General features: G+C 35.4%; 1 protein-coding gene across 2 annotated transcripts in view; it reads right to left on the minus strand.

Annotated features, from left to right (window-relative positions):
• Positions 1–3,906: 3,906 nt before the first annotated feature.
• Positions 3,907–18,410, minus strand: part of LOC129269649 (transmembrane protein 184B-like) — a 28,737-nt gene continuing 14,233 nt past the window's right edge. The window contains exons 2-5 of one of the 2 annotated variants that reach the window (XM_054907157.2): positions 15,916–16,086; positions 13,695–13,864; positions 9,073–9,284; positions 3,907–8,552 (exon numbers count right to left, since the gene is read on the minus strand). In XM_054907157.2, coding sequence (XP_054763132.2) covers positions 8,229–8,552; positions 9,073–9,284; positions 13,695–13,864; positions 15,916–16,086 — 877 coding nt within the window. In that variant the 3' untranslated portion in view covers positions 3,907–8,228. The remainder of the gene's footprint in view (positions 8,553–9,072; positions 9,285–13,694; positions 13,865–15,915; positions 16,087–18,410) is intronic. The other variant, XM_064105184.1, reaches the window with a different exon arrangement.

Raw genomic sequence — 18,410 nt, forward strand, 5'->3', positions numbered from 1 at the left:
TTGCACGCTCACTGAGCGACTCAAAATTTTTGCTGGTGACCCACGGTACGCCACTGCTTTAATGTATTAGCCTATAGTTGGAAAATATTGTACCCAAATTATCACAAATGCAACCATTTCCACCAGGGCCACCATTCGTCTGAGGGGCGCAGCCCTGAATAAAAAAAAAGGATTGCTTACAACGCCCTTGAGGGCACCACAGTGTAAGAATATTTGGGTTAAATCTGTTATCTTTGACAAAAAGTAAAATCTGACCTGTTCAGAATCTAAATCACTTTTCTAATATGCATGCAGCTGGAGAAAACAATTGCATGGCCCTCAATCACTTACACATCAACGTACCCTGCAACATGAACACAAAATTATCCTGTCACTTTGCTGAGCGCAGCTTGGTGTCACTCGATGCATACGTAAGAGTTTCCGTAAATAGAATAGGCCTAATTATGTATTGTGACATCTGGGCCCCATATTGCAATGAGCTGCAATAGATTAAAATCAGTGGCTTCATGAGCCCAAAAAATTGAGGGCAAACAACATGGCAATGGGAGGCAAAAATTTCATAAGTCTTAAGAGAGCGAAACGAGCGAGCAAAATTCTTAACCCTCAAAATAAAAATTCTTATTTTGTGATAAATTTTTTACATAATATTCTGAAAATATCATAATTTAGTACCCTTTTCCTTCCCTTTTTCTCCATTGTTCTCTTTTCTTTTTCATCTTGGTGGTGGAACTTTTTATTCGTGATTCAAAAAAAAAAATCAAACTGCGATGATTTGAGAACTGTTTGTAAGATGGAGCCCAGACGTGACCCCTGGTGGTAAATTTGCATGAGGCGAGAGGGGATTGTATTCAATCACATGACACCCTACGAACTAATCAAACGTGACGATACATAATTTGTTGACAGATGCTTCGCAGACCTAGTGAGTACACTCGGACAACTGAACACAAAAACCATCATACAACCAGGGATTTTTTTTTTTATCTACACACAAATGTCAAGAATTTATTTTCTCTTTTTACTCTCCTTTATACAACAATTTACATAATATCTCAACTTTCTATACCAACAAATAATCATCTCGCTGCATAAATACTAGAATCTTTTCATGACAAATGTTGAAAGCATACATAAAAGCACATGTTTAGACAAAATAGATTTCCAAATACTGGTCTTTTTTCCTACCTCTACACACCTTAACATAAACTGATGCAAAGACAAATGTAACATTACAAAAAAATCTTATGCAGAAGCAAAATAGAAAGCTATTATTGGTGTGTGTGTGTGTACAGTTAGTCTGTAAAGAAATGAAATGACATTTATCCAAAGACAGACACTTTGCACTACATCAGAGAAAAAAAAATACATTGATATCAGATATTCAAGTTTTCCTTCAAAGTCTCAGATCATTAAAAATAATGGAGTGAACACAGGTTCATTGAACATTAAATTTTCTACTGCATTTAATTGTCATTCTATACATAGATACCATGTGGTTTTGTTGATCGTGGGAATCCGAACACAAATGACACTGATCTTCCACATCGAATAGCGCCACCTTGAGTTAACATCAGAAATCAAAAGTGCCAAAATGAACCCTTTGTACAAGTTACTGGTACATATAATTATCCCCAGGCACAGTGGCATAATGAGCCAAATTTGTGATGGGACTGTGTAGGTGGGGAATTTTCTAGAAAGTTGCGAGTGAGTGAAGCAAGAGAGCAATTTTTTGAGCCCTTTTAAAATGAAAATCAAATTTTATAACAGATTTTGACATAGTTTTTAACAAATAACATATTTCACCCTTTCATTTTTCCCTCCTCCTCCCTTTTTTTTTTGGGGGGGGGGGGAACATGGAACTTTTACAGGGGGCCAGAAGCACAAGCCCCCACCATCCCGCATCTGTAGGTGTTCTGGACTAGGCATTGTTTGACTACTTTGAAAGAACTTAAAAACAAAGCAAATCTATTCAAGGGTTAATACTTAAACCATGTACAAAAACATAATATCAATTGCAAGCACTGATTAATGTTCCAGGATGCAGATCTTGGCTTTCCCTTTCCCTATCTCACCAGTAGATGGAGCTATTCAATATATTAAGTTTTGTGTCATTAGACTGTGTGCTGGTATGCTCTCCAGTTGAATTTGACAATTTAAGGATCAAATAATATGGATTAAAAATCCTTTTAAAATAATCTGAAATTTAACTTACATTGATGAAGATGGGAAGAAAGCATTACATTGCTTTAAAAAAAAACTATGGTGCTGATATATTATGAAAAATGCCAGCATTAAACTGAAATAAATAATAATTTAGATGATTTTGTAATACAACTGCAAGAAAATTTTCAAAATATAAATTTTGAGGGCATAACATAGTAAATTGCATTGTCTCATAATGCTACAATGCAGTTGTGTATCATCAATGTTGCTATATCTGGCAAGCCTCAGGCAAAATTTTAACTGCTAAGAGTAAAATATGAATGGTATTCACAAGATATGCAAATGATGTGTTACAGAGACTCTCTGTCTGCATGCACTATATCACTGTGTTATTCAAACATAAATATATTAACCCTGCTATCAGTATGAATACACGATGCAAAGAAAGTATTTTGGGCCTATACACCCGTCGCAAAATATTTGAGAAAGTCATCTACAGCTTTTATGTATTTTAGAGGATTGTTCTATGATGAACTAAAACATACAATACCTATGACTACAGACTTTTCCCCGATAATAAAAATGATCTTACCAATTTTATCAAATCTTTAAGCACATACCATGACAATTTATATTCAGTATGATGGGTGTTTGAAGCCAAAATAAATATGCAACGTTAGGGTACTATCTGAATTATCAATACAAAATATGACATTGATAAAAAAAAATAAGGATTTAAGCAGCAGTTAATCAAAAGACTTTGGTATCACTAAGTATTAAGTCATGCCATCTTATTGGTGGCAGGTAAAATGAGATATATCAGCACCCTGTACGTTAGTTACAAAGAATACCTTGAGTGCATTATCAGGGGCTATTTATCATTAAGTACATATCACAATTAGATTTAAAATAAAATATTTCATTGATACTGAGTATGGCATGAAGCATTATTTGTTTGAATTCATCTAATTATGTTAAATTACTAGAATTTTTCGAGAATACTAGGCTACTCAATTATGCACTCCGTGAATCCTTTATTTCTGCAATTTTTCCATAACTTTCTACATATTCTCCATTCAATCAATAGTCATGTTATTCTGAGTCTGAATGGCTAACATGAGCATTTTAACTACAGAGATAAAGGGGATGAGGGGGAGGGGGGGAGTTTGCTTTAAGAGGGAGGTGTTTAGAGACTCCGGAAACGAACTAATATCAATGGAATCGTAACTATCTGCGACACTTAGTCTAAACATTTTCACAGTTTTTTTTTAATGAGCAAAAACTAAATTGACAGAGAACATAAGTCTGGACATTGTAAAATGAGAACATTAAACGTTTTCACATTTTCTAAAGAGCAAAAACTTAATTGACATAGAACACAAGTCTAGACATTTGTAAAAATGAGAACACATGTGATACATCAATCGATCTATGAACAACAAGCTCAAAACATCTCAAGTTGAGAAACACACCAGTTAATTGAAAAACAATTTCAATAAATCTAAAATGAAACCACACTATAAACTCGTGACAAACCTTACTGCAACTTATACCACAAATACTTGATGGTAGAGATAATTTAGACGCTTTTTCTTTAATAAAAGATGCTAGCACACATCGTGATCAACTCTGCTCAAAAAATATATATATACTCCACAAGTACTTTACATTCAGCTATAAAAAACATAACATCAAAATGATGATGATGACAAATGAACACTTCAAAATATTGGCTATTTTTTTCTAAATTAAAAACTAATTTCTTTATTTTCATATCTCCACCATTCTTCATTGTTTGATTATATATACATATAGTAGGCACCTTGTCAAAATTCACAGTCGTGACTTAAGAGCAGGATCCCCGAAAGCAGCTTTTCATTACTAATCTTCACGCATCGTCAGAGACAAAACAGTGGGCAATGCTGGGAAAGCCGTTGTGAAAAGACTCATAGTACCTTTCGCGGGATTCCTCGTAAAAGACGAAGCACATACTTTTTGACAGGTTGCCATAGGAACAGGATACTCCACTCTCTATGGGAAAATTAACAAACTGCTCAAACTCATCTCAACATAACACCGACTGTTTGACATGTCTGCCACATGAAAATGTGCATGTGAAATGTACCAACACAAGTGCCCTAGTATATCAATATCTTTAATTTTCCCTGATTTATTTTATCTATAAACTGTACAGACAGATAAATCGCTACTATGTACACTCAATACGATGTCAAATATTTTAGCTTTATCATTTCAAGAGCAATTTCAATGCCCCTCATATACCCTTTGAAAATTGTATAATTTTCATTCAGTTTTATTTCATATTAATCAATGTTTCATTGAAAAAGAAAAAAGATTAGAAAAGGGAAAAATATGACAGAGTATGGAGTTTAATTTCCATACTGCCAGTACAATACCAGACACCCAAAACAAGGTTATGAAATGAATTAATGAACCTCTATAATTATGTAGATCATTTCTATTTAGGTTCATACATAAGTTTGATTTTATCGTAATGACAATGTCATGCTTATTTCCATTAGAGGTACCAGGGATGTCAGTGAAGAGGCTGTTACAACCCAACTCTTTAGCCAGTTAAGCTGACAGACATATGACAAGCTGTTTTATCATTTAATCCTACTTACTGATACCAAGAATTCTTGATATCAGAAGAATGGAATTCATGATATCGGCAGAACCACATTGTATTGTTAACAAAATGAACCTTTTTTTTTAATATCGGGCCCTTTGATTCACAAAACGTGGTTTTACAGCCAGGAATATGCCGTAAAGAATGAAGCCATTCTTTAATGTCTGAGCTATGTCATTCCCTGGGGTGTAAACCACTGCTGAAACTGCCTTTTGGTGATATTGAAAAAACTGTTAAGATCATATTATTCTGTTTAACACAATTATGTCTGTCTGTTCTGACATATATATCGATATCCATCATCTTTAATTTCTTTACATCAACCTTTTTTTTATAATTTACATATATCATCAAAGCTTAGTATAATGTACAAGTTTAGTTTTCCCAAGTCAACTAATTTAATTAATTTAGTACTGTGAAAATTTACTCCAGTTTTACACCAACTTTTTCCAAGGTAGATGTTTTCTACCTACAAAATCTGATGTACAATTTTCAGTATAAATCACATCACTGTTTTTTTTCTCTCCTCAAAACTCCAATCCCACTCTATAGTTCATCTTTCGATTCAAATCGACAAAAAATAGAAACTCCTTTAAACATAGCAAGTCACTGAAACCCAACTTTTAGAATGTTAAATAAACAAACGTGATGATCAATTATATTTTTTTGATAAAAATTGAAACTTTTGAAAGTTCACAAAGAAATGAGCTCATAGAAAGTTGGTTGCACATTTGATTTTTTAAAACCTATATTGTGAATGTGTATAAAACTATGAGAGGAAAATTTATTTCTCAATAAAGCCCTTTAAATTCATCAACTTCATAGTGATAACTGCTACATGATATAGTAATCTGAATTGTGAGCAAATATATTCTTATACTGCCATCCTGAAAACCATTGTCTTAAAAAAATATGAAAGAAAAACGTCAGTAAGTACTTATAGAGCTACAGGAACTTCTTATCATTTGAAATCTGTTAGTAATACCAATGTCTATTAGTGTCCCTCCACCTTGCATCCCAATAAATCTGGCAAGTCTTGAAGAATCTGCTCGTTAATATCAATATTTAATAAATACTGTGCCATTTCTTTGGCACTTATTAGTATAAACCTCTTGATATATTGCATTCAGTAATCACATATTCTGAACCGTATGAAAACAACTATTTCACATAATTATTCAGTTTGTTTTTTGTGTTCTAGTTTTTCAATCCCACATGATACCTTTAAAGTACAATGCCATATTTCAATAGTTTGATACCTCCTTAAGCTGACATTGGTATAAACCTCTTGATAAATTCAATTTAATAACTATATATTTTTAACATTTTGAAGACATCTATTCACATAATTATTCAATTTTTTTTTTTTTTTGGGGGGGGGGGTTTATTTTAAATTCATATATGAACATTGTTATCTAAGTATAAAGCCATTTTTGAAATATTTTAATACTTTTTTCCAGGTTTCTTTACTGCCCTACTTTTACAAAAGGCAGCAAATGGTATATTAACCGAAAGCAATTTTTTTAAATGTGTATACACAATTGTTCCAAGCACAATTTCATAGTACAGCAGTTTAAATGCTCCTGTGAGATATAACTGTTTATGCATTCATGTCTATTATTATGTTACCTGTTTCCATTAATGAGAATAAGGCCGAGATATTGGGGGTCTTCCCAAGAAACCGAGGGTTCACGAGGCCAAAGATTATGTTTGTCTGCATCAAAAATATTTTCTGCCTTGCCTAATTTTATAAACCTTGCTTACACTTTCAAAACATGCCTCGAAGGTGCATAGTGGACTTCAATGTGGTTAAGATGATCAGTTTTCTAGAACGCATATTTCAGTGAACATTGAAGATCAGGCTAATTGGCAAAAAACCTTTTGATGCAGACAAAGTATGTAACCCTTTCTGAATAGGCCTTGACCAGGCACTACGTTGAATGGGAGTAGCTTATGAATAGACACTGAATTGCGTTTTATTTTTCTTGTAATTTTTTCAGAGTTTCAGTACATAGCATGCCTAAAATAACCTCCAAACAACCAAATATTAAAATGAGAAGGCCACACATAGTGGCATTGGGTTAGTTACATACTGAACGTATTAGGCATTATCAAACTTTATTGGCAAAAAAACACACATAAACTTTCAGCACTATTTTGTTATCAGGTATAAAGATATGGTATCTTTTACATGCAAGCATGAACCTCTATAGGGGGCGCTATTGCAGATTCAACTTGGTGTCATCAGGTTTCTCATCAAGTAAGAAACAGGCCTATCTAGCTTGGTGATAAGACCTTTACATATTTGAAATGCTGACAGGATAATCATCTAATTTCAAATAAGTACTTTTGGCAATGTGAGAATTGAAATCAAGATTGTGAATCAGTGTCAGTCTCATATTTTTCCTCAACCCCCCCCCCCAAAAAAAAAAAAAAAACCCAGTATCTTGTATGAACACTTTGATTTGTGATGAACACAAATTTCCTGCTCTCGCTTTATAATGTTTGTTCAATACATTTCAGATAAATTCTCATAAAGCAATTGGAATTCTTCTCTCCAATATATCTACAGTGGTTACATTGGTGATATCAGTGCCATTGCCATGATGAAAGAACACTTTTCCGGCAATTTGTACGTCTAGTTTAAAACCACAAGGTCAAACTTGTAAAAAAATAAGATTTAGATTGATTGATCTCTCCTTTTTAGTATAAACCCCTACTTGAAGTCAAGTCTAATATTATAAATCATTAACCAATCACCATAAGATCTGAGATCAAGGGGACAATTACAAGAGGAAAATTGATGTTCTTTATCAATAAACTATGGATTAATATAATAATAATTAATGAAATTATAATAGTTATCTAATACATGATTAGTTTCTTTCATTCTTCCTGTTTCTCATTTCTCTTTAACCTTTTTTGGGACAACTTGCAATTAACGTCCTTGGTCATGCAATATGCTACCACATGGCTACAAGAAGATGATGTCCCCAGATTGGAATACGATCGTCGTGGGCCAATGTGCAGCACAAGAACGTTCATATCTTGCGCCTGTCAGTTTGGTGCACAATCCCTGACTGATCCAGTTTTATTTTGGAAGCGACCTGGGTGGGCTAACCTAGTTAATTACACATTTGAAGGTTTCTTATCATAACTGTGCACCTTCACCTCATAACTGTGCACCTTCACCTCTGATCAAGATGCAGAGGAAAGATCAGAATGCTCAGTAGTGAACATATTATTTATTAACAAGCTATACATAGTTACCAACCTAGACTACCTCATCATATTGCTTAGTTACTACACTTCAAAGAGTGACCTTAGCAATATGATGAGGCAGTGTAAGTATAACGATGTCTCGTATATGAACATAATATGTTTACACGGGAAGAGAAAGGGGGTGGAGCTAGGATCAATACTCGTCGTCGGAACTAAGCAACGTGGTCTTTTCCGTATGACCCGACCTCTTGCTCCCACCCCCTACGCCCCCACGCCCTTTCCCCATGATGCTCCCTCCCCCGTTGCTGCTGCTGCTGTTGCCGCCCCCGCCCGACGCCGGGTTGACCATCTCCCTGCCGTTGTTCTGGGGATAGTGGTGGTAGAAGCCGGAGTCCATGTCGTCGGACATGGTCCCCTGCTGCATGTACTGCTGGTAGGCTGGCGAGAAGTTGTGGATGGTGTCGTTGAACATGTCCCGCGGGTTGACGGTGTCCTTGAGGTTGTTGGATATGCTCTGCTTTAGAAGGGGTAAGAAGGGGGGTAAGAAAAGAGGGTGTGTCAGGCAGGTGGGTAACAAGGGAGGGGGTTAGCAAAGAGAGTGAGATGGTAGTGGTAGGTAGAGTGGTGGTTGAATGGGAGTGAAAACAAAAGGAACAAATTGATTCATACTGCTCTCAACTTCTCAACACCGTACACCTGAAGTAAACAGATTTACATCGGTCTGCTTTGTTCATGCTATTTAAAAAAAATGATCTTAATGGACGAATGGAAAAATATCTAGCCGTTAATATGAACCAACAGACTATTTATCTTCAATAATTCACAACCAATAACTTATCTTGAAGTCTAATTAAAAATTTAAGTTACCCTCACAAGCCCAAAATCTGAAAATTTGGGTAGGTTGATTTTCCATTTTCCTATCAATCCATCTGTACATCAATCCACCCTTCTACATGTATCTATCAGTCTTCTAGTATGTCATTATAAAAGTTGCTAGCCCCATTACCCCCCCAAAAAAACCTAACATATCTATCTACCTGCATATTTGATGATCCCAGCCCTTGTTTCTCCATGTAGATGTCGAACGAGAAGGCATAGCGCAGACCAATGGCACAGAAGAACATCTCGATGCAGATGAGGAAGTTCTGGTAACCAGCCGACACCGTCCCCGCCGGGATGGAGGATTTACCGTCTTTTGTCGTGGCTGGGTTGATGGCTCCCGCTAGCTCAAGTATGGCCAGTAAGACACCTACAAACAGGAGAGGAATTAGCATACAATATTATTATAGCACTTCTCTATGATGATGATGATGATAATGATGATGATGATGATAATGGTGATGACGATGATGATGACGACGACGACAAAGATGATAATGGTAATGATGATGATGAGGGTGATAATGATGATGGTGATGATAATGATGATGATGATGAAAACAACGACGATGATAATGGTGATGATGATGGTGATGATGATGACGATAATGATGACGATGATGATGATAATAATGGTGATGATCATAATGGTGATGGATAGAATGATGGTAATGATGATATGATTTTTTAATTCTATACAGAATTAAGTAAGAAGGAATTGAATCACTGAACTTGGTAACTCTCTTAATATACATACTGCACATGAGCAGTAAAAGGCCATTATTTGAGATAAGCCAACAAGGCTATTTTCAAATTTCCTGACATATACATTTCAGATTTGATGATTTTTCATATATGTATATTCCTTTAAAATTATTATTTTCTTCACATCCAATAAAGAGTAAAAAAGTGTTCATAATCACTGGTATTTGGAAATGAAATATTGTCTTACTTGCAGCACAGAGCAATGTTTTAACATAGCAATGTTTTCCCCGGCTAATGTGCCAATAAGCAGACAATACAACAAACAATTTTCAAATTTGATGACCTGATTATGCTATGTCTTTTTTTTCTTAGAATTTGAATACCACAGGTTGCTGTGTCAGAAAAGCTTACACAATACCTTCATTTGAAAATGTTAGTGCTCATCCTGATGATAAATAGGAAAGGTCATTCAAGAAAAGTTGATCTTGAATACTGAATAAGCTGGGTTTTTTCACAAATTTCGCAAATTGCTGATCAGCCGCAAAATTAACAATGCGCTAAAATGTTAACATATTTAGTAACCTGTGCCAGTGTCCCCAACAGCAAAGCTTTGCTATTGCAAACATGTTGTGTGGTTAAATAATTGAGATATGCACATATAATAAGGTTGAAAAAGTACAGTTAGTAATTCAAAATGTTTGCTAGCATTTCACTTTTTTATTTTTCAAACAAAATCAGAGCCTAAATTATTTCCAAGCATATTTTTATTCACTCCCTGAATATTGTAATTCACTATGTATTTTACAATTACATGAAATAATTTGATTTTATTGTCACCTGAATCTGATTGACTCAATACACAGGTACATTGGCAGCTATACACATTAATATTCATAAGTCACATGACCAGAGGTTTTAGAGACACCTGTGTAAGATTCTGTTCTCAAAATTCTACATTTTTGCAATTACACCAACTTAAAAAAAAAAATGAATCTAACAAAACACAGCTTCCAAAGAATTACAGATCAAACTACGCCATGATGAATTTTCAAATCTAAAGGTACAAAAAAGTGAAATTTAAGCCAGTTTTATCACACTGTTCTTTAGAGGGATATATTTATGTACAAAATACACGTCAGCATTAGGGCTTTGAGGAGCATATTTTTGCACATGTTTTGCACTATTTTTGCTTCTCCGAAAGGCTGTGGTAGTGTTTGGTACATCTCCCGATCGTGAATTCAACAACCCACAATATTGTCGGGACCCCCGCGATTCACGAAAATATCTGCACGCGAAAATATTAGCTTATACAGTAATGCGATCTGGCTTTATATAGTTATACAACAGCTACCATCGCATTCATCACAAAGCCAAATGCAACCCATTTCATCGATCCCAGAGAGATTCTGAGGTTTTGAAAATGCAGTTATGTCTTGAAACTATACATGTACTTGGAATTCACACCTTGTAATATTTATATTTCTGCACAAAATCAGTAGATATATTAAGCATCTTTAACAGATCATGGTTCTATGAGCTCATAAATTATTGAAAAGCAGGCTCGGCATTAAAATTGCTCTTTTCTTTAAACTGTTGTTGGCATAAAAATTTGATCACGTCATGCCGTTTCCATGGTGGGTGCAGTACTGCAGGATTTATCAAGGGATTCTTGTTTGGACTGAAAGCAAGGTTGATTGAAACGCAACGTTAATAGAATGTGATGTAAGAAAGAGAGGAAGAGAAAAGGAGAGGGATAGAGAGAAACAGAAAAAGAGAGAAGTATGAAATTATAGTTTATAGAAATTACTGTATTTATAAAGGGCAATCCAGTTAAATGAAGTTAATATCATTTTCAGCAAACATTGCAGAGTTACTTTGAGATATATGTAGGCCGCCATACGCAATGAATGATATGTTTTCATAAGTTCGCCATGATCTGGGAGAATGGTGCAAGTATTGGGCATATGCAGGATCTTCCAACATCATATCATTGAGTTTTAATCCTGATTACTTCGTCAAAACCCATGTAGATTTCAATATTTTCCAGTGTAGTTAAGAAATGTATACCAAAGATGGAAAAAAAAGTACCAATAGCATGGCTCATGTTCTCATTCATAAGCTCTCTCCTGTCTGGGAAATGAGGCAAAATCACAAAAATTCCCTCCAAGTTTGTAATATCCATACAATTTTTCAAAATAATGAATAATGCCACATTTCATTAAAAATCAAAGTAATCATATATTTTTCAGGGGCGGGGGGGGGGGGGTAGTAGAGATGGGTATATAATGAGGTAACACATTTATACAAAAGGGGGTCTGTGAACTTGTTTACAAAGCATTAATATTTTCTTTTAAAGAATTGAGATTTAAGAAAAAAACACATGAAAATGCATCAAAGGCTGAGAATCTACGTACATGGATAAAAGCAAATCACTCACTTGCGTGTTTGCAAAATCCATGTAATATTTATTTTTTCTAGAGTTGCAGAGAAAAGTAGGTCTATACTCATAGATGTAGAAACACAAAGGGGGTCCATACACATGTTTTTTTTTCTGATCAGCTCATTTTCTAACAAACAGATCCGTTTTACAGTTTAATCCAGGCAACAGAAATGTCGGCTGATACATAAAGCTGAGCTCTCGACTGTTAAATAATTCTGACGTCAATGCGTAGAGCGTCTAAAACAGGCACAGTTCAAGATGTACACAAACAAAAACTGTGGAATATCCATACTAAATGCTCACATCTCAAGAGTAAACAAAAAACTCATCTGGAAGCAAATGTCACATTTGCATTTAAAACCAAGGCAACACAAGGAAATCAATATTCCATAAAATGTAAACAAGTGGGCAAGGAAAAAAATAAATATTATGGACCTGATAATAGCTGCAGAGATTGAAACTGATACATTACTTGTAGTATTAATCTTACTCACGTTTTCTATCGGAAGAAACAGGGTATCAATCCCTTTCTCGTAAAATGAGAAAAGAAGAGAAGCCAGAATTTAATCACATCGCATTGACAAGAACAGAAACGGTTTGTACAAAAATAGGAATGGTTTCAAGCAATGTCATTGGTAACCATGAATATGATATGTGTTTGTAGATACCATTACTTTCTTGCAAAGCAAATGAGGGAATAATGGTAATACAAATCACAGGAACTGAAATCAAGTGATTTAATTGGGGAGGAAAAAAAATTGTGTGCAAGTAAAGAATACGAGTACTTAAAAAACAAACTACTGAAATCACTTTCCACTCGAGGATATCTGGTACTTAATATTTGAAATCTAACAACAATGTAGTACGTTTCCAATATATCTGCTTTCTACTACTCCACCCCGCCATGAAATATTGTTAAATGTGCTTAAAATAAAGTTTTTTTTTTCACTTTCAGCTCATAGCTAATCAAACGATGGATATCAAACTGTGGTTAAAATATCATATTAGTCTGCAAGTGCAGACATAAAATGAAGCTTTAACAAATTATACCATGTTTAGAGTGAAGACTAGACTGTCCCTGACTGTGTCGAATCATAAAGAGTAACAGGACATGAGTGAATCTAGTCTCACTACAGTCCGACCTCTCGTATCCGGCCTCCCCTTATCCAGATCTCTCTATTATCCGGACGCACACTTGCCAAGATTTTTTTGTAACACTTTGTTTCATCGAGTCATTCTCTTTCTTTCAAGGTATGCTCGATGTATACCTCAACCATTTTAGCAGGTAAATTATCCAACAGTTTTGGCCATGGATCGATTTAATTTCCGTAAAAATACCGCCTATAATTTGCACTGACACTGCAGTGAATACTGTCTGTACGTGCGCCCACTACAATAGATAACGTGTAGCTGGGGAGCTGAGGCAGCAGCTGCGTGTATTTAATATTGGGCCTCCCAGATCTGGATAAATCCCTTATCCGGATTGGTGCTGGTCCCAACGTGTCCGGATAAGAGAGGTCGGACTGTACTTCCGACTCTTCAGACTCTGTGTTACGCACTATGCGAAAACCAAAGGTCTGCAGCTCCAGACTAATAATGGTACAATCCCTGCCCAGGCCTGATAGTGCAACTCACCTTGCCAAAAAGAGACAAAAATGATGGATTTGACGAGGAAAAACTTGAGGACGGGTTGATAAGGTGCCAGGAGGTCTTTCGCAGCAAAGTAGAAGAGAAAGAGGGCGTAGAGGGCCAAACTGACTGATATATTATAGATGATGGTGATGTACAAGTAGCCATCTGTAATTCTGAAAGTATAAAACAAGCATAATAATAAAAGATGGCTTTTCGAAAAAGTATTCAGATTTTATACAATTATCAACTTGTGCAATTCCCAAAATATCATAAAACAATCAGACAAATAAGCACAATAAATAAAGGGAGGAGAAATGGGGCTGATTCCAGAAATAATTTCTCTAATATAAATTGTGAACTTTGTATCACAAATTTTCTTCCTGCATTACAAAGCAATGCTTTCCCTGCTTTTTGCCTGGAGATCCCGCTTTAGCAGGGATCCCTCCTTTGCTAGAAGGGTAAAACAAAAATAAAATACAATACAGTACGGTATTCTACATTGCCTACGGTATATTTCCCGTCCAAACGTAACAGTAATATACTCATGATGGATTGGGAAAATTGCAATATCATGGCAATAGTCACTTTTCTCACGCCCTCAGCTTTTGTAGTGGAAAATATACTTTTAAGATGTGCTGTAGAAGTCCAATGAACAAACTTATACTAGGGATGGAGGGAGGGCAGCAGCATAGGGGGAGGTGAATTTCTATGAGCTATTCTCTTATTAACGTGAAACAAATATTTCTCCTCTTTAAGAAAACTAAAGAAGGCTTATTAAAAAAATTCTATAATACCGCACATTGAATCATTATCACAATCTGATGATTTATCAAGGAAGAGCCGAGGAGAGCCAAGGAGGGACAAAAGTATGACAGGAAATCAAGATTAAAAGTCTAGTTTGGGAATTAGAGAAATAAAGATTATAAAAATAAGTTACCCTTGATGATTCTATTTATAAAGTATTTATACTCAGAAAAAAAGACAGACAGCTACAAAAAAACAATTTGTGAATATTATACACTTTCTATTTCTCAGAATCTAACCTTGCAATCCATAATTAATTTCTTGACCCGATGGGCAGTTGAAGAGTTCTCAGAGAGACTGCATTCTTGAAACTTATGATTTTCATCACTTGCTAATTAAAAACTACATAATTACCTCATAATGTTGGCTGTATAGTTTTTTATTGAAAGAATTTTGAATGACAATTGGCTTCTTTTAAACAAATACATAGACAGATACATGTACATTTAATTCTTGTCCTTCCTTTTACTTTTCTCTCTTCTCTCTTCGACTAAATATTTGCAGAAACCACATTAAACCTATAATCCATTATAAACATCAGTATTTCAATGCTGGAATGGTGGGCTTGAATATAAAAAATATAATCATTGCAAAATTCATATTCATACATGTATTTCCTCATATCAGTGACAAAAAATATATACCCAGAATTTTACAATAATAATCATTATAATAATATAGAGTATTTCTAAAGCGCCAATTTCACATTGATTATGTGCTCAAAGTGCTGAGAAAAAAAAAATAATAAAAATTACATGGAGCAGGAAGAGACAAGGATAAATGAAACACAGTCGTGACAATGAGAGGAAACTACTGGAAGGCAATTTTAAACAAATGGGTTTTTAGAGCAATTTTAAAACAATCAATGTTTGAAATACTAAGAATGGAATATGGCAACCGATTCCACAAGGATGGTCCAGCATGTGCAAATGACCAATCCCCCATGATTTCTTGGATTTAGGAACTGCAAGCAATTTGGAACCAGAAGATATTAAACATCAAGGAGGATCGTATGGCATCAACAAATTAACATTATATTCTGGGGCAGATCCATGGATACACCTCTTCAAGAATTTTTCAAAGTATTGTCTCTGTTCCGTTGATCCGAGTAATAAATGTAGACAAAGGAGATTCTGTTACAATCACAAGCGATTGACGTCTGGGGCCTGTAACACAAAGCTTAGCAATGATCGTAGAACATTTTTCTACGATTGATTGCATCGACTACAATGTACAATCAATCGTAAAAATCAAGCATACGATCAATCGCTAACCCTGGGCGACATATCATAAAGCTAATAGCGATCGATCACACACAGTAGTCGATGCAATCAATCGTAGTAATCAGCCCAACAATCGATCACGTAATGTAACAGGGCCCAGATTTCAGTGCGAAGTGATGTACCGGAAACAAACTTACGAGAAGTTCCCGTCTGAGTATTTTCCAAATGGGAGCAGTATGAGCGTGCAGAGGGCCATGACTGGCTTGATGAAACAGAACTGAAGGGTAGCTTGCTTGCAGAATCTAAGGAAGCCTATGGAGTAGGTCTTGCCTCTCAAACAGCATGTACAGCAGAACCAACTGGTGGGACTGAAGGGGAAGAAATAAAGAGAAAGAATTAATAAAATATTCAATAATGAAATAAAATTGTGGTACAGGTTTTTTATAAAACATGTACGTAACTAAGTCCATGGACAAGCATCGTTTTTAAAACTAGATATATCATAGGTGATTTATGCCCTTGTCCTATGCCATTACCATGACAACAAGAATTTAGCATTTATGAGGCACAGATTATCTCGTTGCCGATTCAATGGCACACTATATATTAACCTGGCTTTAGCAAGGTTTGAACACAAATGGAAAATGGGTCTTGCAGTGTACCAAGACCAATGTTTGTGCCAAATTCCATGAGCACTGGTAAAAAACTGAGGAAGAAGTTAGATTTACAATGATTTTTCCCGGGTTTTTAGATATAATGTGATGTTACCGTTGCAACACAATTTCTGAAACATACATAAGTGTTTGGTGCATCTTTACCTCAAGGCAAAAGTAATAAGAATTGGTTGAATACTGATCAAAATACATATTTTGATCTGCAACATTTGCTATTGACCGACCACCCGACCATACGCTGATTCCTATATATACCCCCCTTAAACATTAGTTTGGTTGGGGCACAAATGTCATCCACCTTATAAAGGCAGTTGCACCCCCAAATGTTTTTTCATTCTGAAGCATATATTCTTTTAGGGTGAATTGTTAAGAATATCAAGATTTGAGCAAACTCGGCTAATGAACAGGTCCATCTGTCATCTCTACCAATGAGTAATGGGTCGCGTGCCTGCTGGAAGACTTTTATCACTTTCTATCTAAACATTCACTCCTCAAGTAGGAGAAAACATACAGATTTATGTCACCGCAAAGGTGCACTATATTGCAGTTCTGAAGAAAACCTTGATTTGGTGAGGTAAGGATTAGTAGCTCTCCGCTTTAAGTCAGACTGTCCTGCAGCTCTTAATCATCCAATCATTCTTCCTATCTGAAACCACTTACCAATATCTCTGTAAAATATAGTTTTTTATACATCAATTTTCAAATACAGGACTTGATAACTTGAAAGGCAATTTATACATTTATCCACATTGGGGACAATATATTCAATTTTTCCTAATTCTTCATCCACCAACTGGATATTGTTTTGCTATCAGGAGGATCACTTCTTCAAAAAAATCCTAGCAAAAAAGGCAAAGATAATGGACCTGTAATCCCATCCTCCATTTCTTCACACGTCATACCATAATCCCTGAAATAAACAAGAAATACATACATTCCTGGGCCCCTAGAATGGAAGTTGTTATCTCTCATCATCCAGAGAGAAAGAGATAGAGAAAAAAAGAGAGAAAACTTAAAGGTTTCAAAGTCTTGTCTTACAACTGAATCTATTTTTATTTCAATCTAACAAGATTCTATTGTGCTGAGAGTAACAAATCATTATCGGCATGATAAAAGTATAAATCAAGTAAGTATATCATACATGTTAAATGATTAAAATTGTTTCAACCGTATACATGTACAAAGGAATTTGTCTCCTCTACAAATGTACATGTATCTGAGACTATAGGCTAATAAGAAAGGGCCAATATTTTCTTACAAAATAAATGTAAAAGCTTTCTGTCTGCTATTAATGCTAATGAAAATTGTTCATATGATAGATTGATGGTTAACTTTCATATGCTTTTTTTATTTTAGCATTAAGAGAAAAATATTATCACTATCGCAAATCAAGCACGACTTTAAGGAGATGCAGACAATCTGGAAATGTAAGAAGCAATTCATCAGTTGCTTAATGGCCTTGGAGAAGCATCTATGACGAAGTTGAAGATGTTGAAAGGGAATATTGGAGACTGTTTCACAAGATTCAGGGACGTGAGAAATCGATAAATATCAGCTGGTGTTTACAAGCTAGCCCTGATAATGGAGGGGGGATACTAGTCTGCACATTCAGACCCTTCACTCGAGTGCAGGGTCTGAATGTGCAGCCTTCTCGTGCCTTGTGTACTGAAGGCAAGGCCCTCTCGCTCAGGAATTGAAACAGCAAGTTTTGTATGTGCTAGTCTTTGCGTGGAGACACACTTGCTGATCAAAGTTTCAATCAGGGCCTGTGCCTGCAGACTAGGGGGATACAGGCAAATTAGTAGACCGGCCAAAAGTAAAAAAGTGCTCTAGATAAGGATTCGACGGCAAAATTTGTTAATGCTTGGCATCCCAGCTAAAAGTCTTGCAAAAATACCCAGGAATAGCGTATGGCCGGATGCCAAGCGCAATTTTGCGTGAAAGTGTCATTTTTAGCGTAAAAACTGAAAGCATGTCGAAAATCACGCATTTTGATATTTTGACGGATTATCATCATA

Source organism: Lytechinus pictus, chromosome 10 (genome assembly GCF_037042905.1).
Source record: "Lytechinus pictus isolate F3 Inbred chromosome 10, Lp3.0, whole genome shotgun sequence".
Classification (NCBI taxonomy): domain Eukaryota; kingdom Metazoa; phylum Echinodermata; class Echinoidea; order Temnopleuroida; family Toxopneustidae; genus Lytechinus; species Lytechinus pictus.